The sequence below is a fragment of the Myxocyprinus asiaticus genome, chromosome 41 (genome assembly GCF_019703515.2).
Source record: "Myxocyprinus asiaticus isolate MX2 ecotype Aquarium Trade chromosome 41, UBuf_Myxa_2, whole genome shotgun sequence".
In the NCBI taxonomy this organism is placed as follows: domain Eukaryota; kingdom Metazoa; phylum Chordata; class Actinopteri; order Cypriniformes; family Catostomidae; genus Myxocyprinus; species Myxocyprinus asiaticus.
The window spans coordinates 5,621,858-5,631,877 of NC_059384.1; the positions used below are offsets into that span (position 1 = coordinate 5,621,858).

The 10,020-nt window shown below is 36.2% G+C and overlaps 1 protein-coding gene across 5 annotated transcripts in view; it reads left to right on the forward strand.

Moving 5' to 3' along the window:
* LOC127431495 (dystrobrevin alpha-like) overlaps positions 1 to 9,998 on the forward strand; it is a 38,077-nt gene extending 28,079 nt beyond the window's left edge. For all 5 annotated transcript variants that reach the window (XM_051681929.1, XM_051681930.1, XM_051681931.1 and 2 more), the window contains 4 exons: positions 335 to 424; positions 1,380 to 1,467; positions 6,136 to 6,173; positions 6,249 to 9,998. In XM_051681929.1, coding sequence (XP_051537889.1) covers positions 335 to 424; positions 1,380 to 1,467; positions 6,136 to 6,139 — 182 coding nt within the window. In that variant the 3' untranslated portion in view covers positions 6,140 to 6,173; positions 6,249 to 9,998. The remainder of the gene's footprint in view (positions 1 to 334; positions 425 to 1,379; positions 1,468 to 6,135; positions 6,174 to 6,248) is intronic.
* The last annotated feature ends 22 nt before the right edge of the window (positions 9,999 to 10,020 follow it).

Consider the following 10,020-nt stretch of genomic DNA (forward strand, 5'->3'; position numbering starts at 1 on the left):
CTTTCAAGGGGAACGACCCCTTACAGTAATGGCAGAAGGGTGAAAATATGAAGCTTTTGTTTTTAGTAAAGCACTTCCATGAATTATTCATTTAAAATGTGTATCATTTGATCTATATTGTCATTTTGAGTTTTTGTCATGCTTTTTTACAAACTGAGAGAGAAGTCTGAATTATTTTCTGTGGTTATCAACACAATTTATCGGATAGATATTGATAGATTTTGTATTTCAACTCAAATATTCCTTTAAACTAAGTTGAAGTATAGAACTGAAATGCACTTGTAACTGGTATATTTTATTTTGTCAAATTAATTGATGTGCTTTTGATTCGAAGGCTCCAGAAGAAACTTAAGAAATGACCTCCTGGTAGCTGCAGACTCCATCACCAACACAATGTCATCACTTGTGAAAGAACTTAACTCGGGTAACATTGTATTTTATAGAATTATTTGAACCAGGGACTAAAAACGAATGTTTTTCATTTCAGTTCGTTCTGAGCAAAAACTGTATTTTATCGTTCCGGTTCAGAAAGTTTACTGGTTAGAACAAAATAAAAAAACAGTTAATAATGTTCTTTTAAAACTGACAGTACTCTGTGCTAAGGGGATGGTGAAATACCAATTGCAGTGTTGCCAGATCTCTCAAGAGAAACAAGCAACATGGTCTGGAAAAACAGCCCAAAATATGCCTCACCAAAATAAGCGAAAATAAGCAATACATTTTTTTTCCCTGTGTGGTGGATTTATCAGCATAGAAATCATAACAAGCAGTTAATTAACATTTAAGTATACTTTTATATACAGATCTGTTTCTGAGTCAAAACCCAGCAGCATCAAATCTGTATTAATGCATAATTTCTAACAGTAATTCAGCGAAGACTTGTAAAGAAAACTTTTTACCTCTAATAATATTTTCCTTGTATCTGGATTAACCGTGCATGTATGTGTAGTATTTATACATAGTTCTACAGGTCTTCATTCAGAGAATGCAACATCCACAACGGGCAATTAGGCAAAGAGGTGTGTGATGCAGCAGTTTCCTTCAGGATCAAACCACGTTTCATTTTTTCGAGAAACATGAAGTGGTGTAGTTCCAAAAATATACTGTGATAAACCCTTTGGCCTTTAGTTTAATTAAAAAATAATCTGAACAAAATTAACCAGTTACCAGCATTTAAAAATAACGTTTTCACTCCGGAACAATTGAAAATCACTTTGTTCCGATTTTCGGGTACGTTCTGCTAAAATTATCGTTCCTTTTCGGTTTTTGTTCCTTGAATCATTTTTAGTCCCTGATTTGAACATCCTTATAGTTATTAGGATTTATTATTTACTCCCTCAACAAAATGATAAAAAGTGTTTCTTTTTTTTTTTTTTTAGAGGTGGGGAGTGAAACGGACAGCATCAGTGACCTGGCGTTCTCAACAACAGATGTTCTCAACACACAGACGGGTTCCTCAAGAACAGGGTAAGAAACAGCTGTATACAGAAGAGTGCTTGATCCTGCATGAGTGGTGTATTGAGTATGAGGACATGATTTTATTTAAATAAATACAGTTCTTAAAGCTGATGAATGATGTTTGTTAACAGCAGGTTTCAAATTAACAACTAACTCCTGAGTTTTTCTGTCCTGACGTCAATTTGTAGGAAGGCCAATTCGCCATGAGATTACTCGAGAATTTCGAATGGGTTTTTATAATTGTGGTTTTTGATTTATGAGTAAATAAGGTCTGTGGTTAACATCATTTCTGGAAACTTTAAAGTTTCATTCTACAGCATAAATTCAAATAATGTCAACCACAGAGTTTATTTTACTCTTGATTCAAAAACCACAATTCTAGAAACACTTTGAAGAAGCCATGACTCAAAAACGCTAGTTCTCTTCCGGGTTTCAGGACTGTAAACTAAACAGCTCTGTTATGCATTGAATACAACCTGTCCTTGAATTAAGTAGTTTACAATTTAATGATAATGCTGTGCCTTTAGCATCAAAAGTTTGAATGATAGCATTTTCAACACTGAATCTTTGGGAGGGGAAAAGGTTTTTGGAGTTAAAGAAAAGCTGGTAACACTGTCTATGATGCCCATATTTATAATGCATTGTAAAGGCATTATAAATGCATTATACTGCATTCATAATGTCTCATAATACACCTTATAATAAGTTATAACTTCTCATAAATAATTATAACTACAGTACTATAGTTATATTACTATAGTTATATATTCTATTATAATACATTGTAAGACTTCCCCTATTCATAGTTATACTTTAGAGTATAATGCATTATAACAAGTAACATCCAATTTTAACACAGCAGAAGTTAATAAAGTTAATCATATAAGTGCTGTATAGTGTAAACAGTCAAAAGGCTTTATGACATGATCATATTATAAGTGGTCTTTGCCTGCTTTAATTAAAGTTACAAAAGCAATATTTTCTTAAAAACAGCCATAACATAAACTTGTAACATTCATTACAAGTCAAACTTATATAATGGAAGTTATTTATAAAATATCCAAATAAGATGCACAAACATTCAAGTTTATTGAGTAGAGTCCAATATAGAATCAGTTTGATTTTTTTTTATTTATTCTTGGGTGAGTTTAAACCCAACAATGGTGGCTACATGTGTGATCAACATACATGTTAGATTGACTTACCGCAATTGTTTGTTGTTGTTGTTGTTGTTGTTATGGTTGTTCTAGAGCAGTGAGCGTTTGAAATCGATGTGGTTCAAATAGGTTCCTGATCAGCAGAGGTTTGAGATTGATGCAATGATCTGTGTAAAACGCAGTGGAGAAAATGAAACCACACAGTGGAGACGCGAGATGTAGACAAGCAGATTAAAAAAAGAAAGAAAACAGGTGCACGCGGTAAAATACATGCAGTTGAAACAGTAGAAAAGTGGAAAAACGAAGAAGGTGGTAAAATGGCAAAGGATAAAACGATGAATGTATAAGAAGAATAAGCAATGCTAAGCAGGCTAGCAAGCTACAAACACAGACTCGTGGTCATTTTGTGGTGCTTCTATGACACTTTCGGTTCACATGTCAACTTGCGTGCTCTTCAGGACTCGTACCCCGGTCCTTTGTATCGCATATGCAGCACTCGATCAGTTGAGCTACTATGCAGTTTGATCACACTCGAACAGGCTTGTAAATGTAGTTGGTTATGTAATGCAAATGTTAAAATGAGTCATGCGCTATAGTGAAAGTGTTTATATGTCATAAGATAGTACTGTGTGAGGAACAGAGCGAAAAGAAAGTGTTTATGAACTGATAATTTGCTTTGAGTGAAAGTGAATAAAAGTCATTGTTGTTTTAGTGCCTCTAGTGTTCATTCCACCAGGAAATTGCTGTGTTTATGTACAACAGGCCACATAAAAATCATTTTGCAAAAATGTAGTTATATGTAGTTAACATGATTCTTTGACTTAAGTTGCGAATGCCACTGGGGGAGAAATTTGACAGTCGTCAGAGACAGTAAAAAGTGGACTTAACAAACCAGTCAAATTTAACAACATCCTCTCTCACACAATCTCCTCTCTTGATTTCATTCTAGCAAGGAAAAAAGATACTTTTTACTTTTTTAATACTTAAGTACAATTTAATGTGAATAGTACTTAGAGTACTTTTTACACCCCTGGAAAAAATCCTGCAATTCAGCAATTTCTTAAAGCCTCCTCATCTTCTTTAGACCTGGTGGTAAGTGGGAACTGCTAAATTCCCTTACAAAAGTGCAAATGAGCTTTGGGGGGGATATATTTATTTTAACCTTGTAGCTTTACAAGTGTTTCTCGGAATACATCAAAATTTACATTGAATGTGTGTTATTTTGTATTTGTGGATGTGTAATGAATATAACTTCCAGCATGACTTGTAATGTCATATAACCACTTAAAATATCTTATGGATGTTTATAAGAAGACATTGTTTTTGTCACTTTACTTACAGCATACCTATTATATATATTACAAATAAATATAATACACTATATTTTCTGCAGATAAAATTGAACGTTGCTTGTGTTATAGGTATAACTATGAATATGTAAGTATTATAATGTCTTATGGGGCTTTTCCACTGCACAGTACAGCTCAACTCGACTCTGCTCGCTTTTTGGAGGTTTTCCGCTGTGGATAGTACCTGGTACCTGATAATTGTTTTAGTACCACCTCGGTCGAGGTTCCAAGCAAGTCGAGCCAATACTAAATGTGACGTCAAAACCCTGCAGATCACTGATTGGTCAGAGAGAATCGTCACTACCAGCATCACTGGATTTGCGACATGGGATATCAGCCCGCTCGTTTTAAAGTTAGCAACAGCGACAGCAATATTATTTGTTCACGTGACTTTCGAATTGTAAAAAGAAATGGCTGTGTGCAAAAACATGCCATGGTCAACAAACGAGGTGCAGACATTCCTCTCGTTAGCGATGAATGAAACGACGCAAAATGAAAAAGTCTTTCAGGAAGTGTCTCAGCTGTTGGCCGCACACGGCTACCGCCGGACCTACCAACAGTGTAGGGAAAAGTAAAAAAAAACTTAAAAGTGAATACAGAACCATCAAAGACCACAACAGCCAGAGTGGTTCAAACAGAAGAAAGTGGAAGTGGTTCAACCAAATGGACGCTATCTATGGCAATAGACCGGCGAGCAGTGGGAGGGAGAGTGCCCTGAACTCGGCGTTGTTGGAGTCCATGATGGAGGATGGTACGTTTTGTTACGTTAACTCTATATTCTGCTTGAAAGCTTCACTTTATTTAGTTGACCAGCTACTGGAAAGCTTGCTTCTAAAACAACCAGGCCAATTTAACTGTTACACTTGTGTAAAATCACCATGCAACAACTGCTTTATGCAGCACAATGAACTAGTAGATAACAGCTAGCGGTCGTGTTATTGTTTATGGTCAGTAATGTTTGTGTCGCGTTTAAGATGATGTCACGGTGCAACTATGATGATCATCCTATAATCCAACCCACGTTGAGGCGGCACTAAACTGCAGTGGAAAAGCAAGCTCAGAAAAGTAAAGCGATCAGAGTCGAGTCGAGTCGAACCGTAACGTGCAGTGGAAAAGTGCCATTAGAATTGTGGTTACAATTATTTATGCGAAGTTATAACATATTATAAGGTGATTTATGAGACATTACTCATGCATTATAATGCCTTTATAATGCATTATAAATATGGGCATCAGTTTTACAGAAAAGCTCTGGATCTACTTAGTTATTCAAAAATACATAAAAAATGCAATTCACACAAATCAATTGAGCTGTTCAGCTGTGACGTCAATTTGTAGGCAAACCCGGAAGGCTATTTCGCCATGGGTTCCCTCTGGATTTTCCTATGGGTTTTTATAATGGAATTTTTCAACTTATGAGTAAAATAAGGTCTGTGGTAAACGTTCATTTAAGATGTGTTGACATGTTCTTCTGCAACATAAATACACACTTTCATATCTCAAACATGAATTTTGAAGCTGCTGTGCATAAAGAAAAAAGGCAATTCATTACAGCTTTAAAAATTCATGTTTGGGGTATGACCGTGTGCAATTTATGTTGTAGAACAAAACATCCATGAATCATCAAGTAATGTTTTCCACAGACCTTATTTTACTTATAAATCCAAAACTTCCGTTATAAAAACCCATAGGAAAATCCTGAGGGAACCCATGGCGAATTCTCTTTTGGGTTTTTGGACTTCAAAAACACCTCTTCTATGATGAACATATTTTCAGTTTCTGATAAAGTATGAGTATGCTGAATCATATATACAGTTTTATTTCTTTTTAATTGCTATAGAAATTAGATGAAATAAAAATGAAATGTCCATTAAATCAAATTTATTTAATTTTAGTTCATATTTTATTGAAATAAAAAAACTACCCAGGCTGCTGCCAGGCACCTGTTTTTAATGCAAATATGGCAATCGTTTTAAACTTGCATTTGCACACAGGGATTGCCAAAGGGGCTGCATCCAACATGCCACAACTATCACTGCAAATTTCTTACTCTATGTTCTGTCCATGCCATTTATGGTTATTCAGTTTATTTTTTTACATAGGTATAGTGAGTCCTGTCTATAACGGCAATTCAGTGAATTTTAAATCAGCTAAATTCTGTATTTTTCTAGGTGACTTTACAAGAATAGCTGCATTTTCATAAGCAATGGTAAGTATTCCTCAATTGTGACACCAGTTCGGAACAACGATGCTTGATAAACCATGACCTTTTCCCTCATCACAGGGAGAGTGAACTACACTGAAGCACTGTGCAGTAACCAGACCTGAGCTGGATTATACAACATTTCTGAAAAGCGTCAATTCAAACCAATACTGTGGTACACAACCCAATCTATAAATATAGAAATATATTTTTAGAATCTACAAAATGTTTTAAGACATGGACATTACAAACAATGGAACTGTCTACAACACCGCCAGTGCCATAAAATCCACTGATTTTGAGATTTGTTTCATTTATTTGGTGTTAATGTGATCTTTTCATATGTATCTGTTCAAAGTACTGTATTTGAATATCTGTCGGCAAAATGGGCGTGGTCTTTAATGAAGCTGCTATCTTTACAAATGACATCTTTCATTACACTTTAAGAGCAGAATTCCCAGATCTTTTTTTTTAAAGGTCTTTTAAAAAATATAAAATATTAGGCATATGTTGTAGCTTTGATTACTAATTGACAGTTAAATGATTTGAGATTTTATCATAGCCTTTGATACACAAATTAATTCACTGCCTTAGCTTATAAGACTGCATTTGTTTTTTATTAGGTGGGTAGGTATGTGTACTTTATTGAAATTGACTTATTTCAAAGACAAGAAAAGTCCAGAAATGGGTGAATCTCACAAAAAAAAAAAAAAAAAAAAAATGTTTGTCACATTTCACCCCAAAATCAAAAGAAATAAAATAATAAATTGTATTTTGCATAAAGAAAATAAGCCTATTTTTTAGGACCATTACAATGTTTTGCATTGCAACGTTATTTACCTTGAAAAATTCTCATTACCGTAATGCTTTATAACATAAAACCAGATTTTTGTTAAAGCCTTTATTTTTCAATGGTGATTCTTAATACTGTAATTCAGCATTTTTTACTGTATTGCAGCAAAATACTGTAATGCAATGATTTTAAAGTTGTTACAAATGTTACTATGATGTTAGTTTTTTTGGGGGGCTGGAAAATATTCTTAATTTTAATTAAAATAATATCACAATGTAACAAAATAATAATGTTAAAAAAATACGCTTTTAAAAGTTATTTTAAAATATTTTAAATATACCCTTTTTTCTTTTGATTTTGGGCTGAAATATGACCAGGACATGTTTTAACAGGTTTCATGTGACTCACCCCAATAAAACTTTGCACCTCTACATTCAATAAGTCATCCTTTGACTCTGAAGAGCACACATTATATTTACCATGCTCTATTATTTAACAAAGTTTTAATGTTTCAAGGCAAAATTAAATATGTTGAGGTTAACTTGATATGCACATCTTACAATATGTGACGCTACTGAAACTAAATGTGCTGTTATGTTATTCAAAAATTGTCAAGATGCCTTTTGGAAATGCATTTTAAATAATATTTTGGTGTATGATATGCTGAGCTGCAACATAATTATCATGTTTGGATTGAATTTGACAGCGAGTATGAATTGCTGAAACTTCTGCTGTCACATTGTGAACTTTGGTTACTTGTGTTTTTTCAGGCAGGCAGTTATAAATCAGTACAAAAACAAAAAGAGCACCCATGCCCTGCTGCAAACATTGCACTTTTCAGTGATTTTGCATGGTACTAAACAAATATATATAAGCATAATACATTGTACAGGTGTTTAGAATCTGTATCCATAAAATAATATTTAAAGTTTCTGTCTTTCTATGTCTTAGAGTTTGCCACAGTAAATCCCTAATTTCAGGTTTTTTGCAATCTGTCAATGATGGTCTATGTTGATGCAATATATTGAATATCCACTAGATGTCGTTGAGGAACAACTAGCTAACTGTGCTCTTCTCATTGGACATTTGAGAAAACTGTCAGGCTGAAATTTGCATTGTTAGGGGTTGATCAGGTCAGGAAAATGTGGCACATGCAAAGCTACCATTGTTAGTCAAACTGTTTTACACTGGTGAGCCAAAACATTATGACAACCTGCCTAATATGCTGTTGGTCCACCGTGTGCTGCCAAAACAGCACCGACCCGCCGATGCATGGACTCTACAAGACTCCTGAAGGTGTCCTGTAGTATCTGGCACCAAGACATTAGCAGCAGATCCTACAAGTCCTGTAAGTTGCGAGGTGGAGTCGCCATAGATCGGACTTGTTGGTCCAGCACATCCCACAGATGCTCAATCGGATTGAGATCTGTGGAATTTGGAGGCCAGGGCAACACCCTGAACTCTTCATATGTTCCTCAAACCATTCCCGAACAATGTATGCAGTGTTGCAGGGCATGTTATCCTGCTGAAAGAGGCCACTGCCATCAGGGAATAAGATTGCCATGAAGGGGTGTACCTGGTCTGCAACGATGTTTAGGTAGGTGGCACGTGTCAAATTGATGTCCAGATGAATGGCCGGACCCAGGATTTCTCGGCAGAACATTGCCCTGAGCATCACACTCCCTCCACCGGCTTGTAGTCTTCCCACAGTGCATCCTGGTGCCATCACTTCCCCAGGTAAACGGCGCACACTTACACGACCGTCCATGTGATGACAAAGTAAACAGGACTCACCGGACCAGGCGAACTTCTTCCACTGCTCCAAGGTCCAGTTCTGACGCTCACGTGCCCTTTGTAGGCGCTTTCGACGGTGGACAGGGGTCATCATGGGCAGTCTGACCACACTGTGTGTTGTGACACATTCCTCCCGTAAGCATCATTAAAATCGGTTAAGACCAGACGGGATAGCATTCTTTGCTCTCGCGCATCAATAAGCCTTGGGCACCCAACACCCTGTCACCGGTTTGTGGTTTGTCCCTCCTCGGACCACTGTCTGTAGGTACTCACCACTGCTGACCGGGAGCACCCCACAAGCCTTGCCTTTTCAGAGATGCTCTGACCAGTTAGTCTGGCCATAACAATTTGGTCCTTGTCAAAGTCGCTTAGGTCTTTAATCCTGCATTCAGCACTTCCCCTGAGTCTCAGTGTGCACACTATCCACCCTAAATAGTTTAAGAGATAAGAATGAGCATGTCTCAAATGGTATTGGGGGAGAGTGTGACACTTTTTGGTTTTCTTAAGTTTGTGTAAATGCACTTGGGGATCAAAGTATTTTTATTATTTCACATGAATTATGCACGTGTCTGGTACAAATATGTGGTCTTCTTTCATGAATATATCGTAAACTTTTTTCACGATCTACCTCGAAAAAGGAAAGTAAAATGTTACAATGTGCCCCATAACAGCTGAGGGGCACATTGTAACATGACTACATGAAAGCTTAAAATCCCTCTCTAACAACTGTGTATGATCTAATTCAAATAAATAGAAGATATAGTAAAATATGATGTCAATAAATGGGAATTATGTATATTACATATCTGACTGCATTGAAGTGCATAATGTGCCCCATCAGCGCAACTGGTATTTAAACCTGGCTGGTCACTTCTGCTGGCAAGCTAAGTATTAAAGCAAATAACAACATATAACAATAACCACAGATTGCAGAATAAAACGATACCAAGTTGGCCTTGTTTTAAATAAACACTAAAAGCAGAGGTGAAAATTAACTTTCGAGTGAATTTTAACTTTTGCTACTTTAAAATTAACTTTTGGCGACATCTTCCAAAGGTTTTTGAATTTTGCCGCAATTTTTTTCACACTATTTCCGGTAGATTTGCGAAGTGTGGATTAGTGCACGCTTTTTCGGCCCGTGGTACATAGGGGCCTCTATTTGTTCCTGACAGGCAGCAGATGCCGTCACCCCGCCCCCACCCTAATCCTAACCATTTGGAGCCTGTAAGGCTGAATACCCTGCAAGGAACAACTAAAGGCACCTTT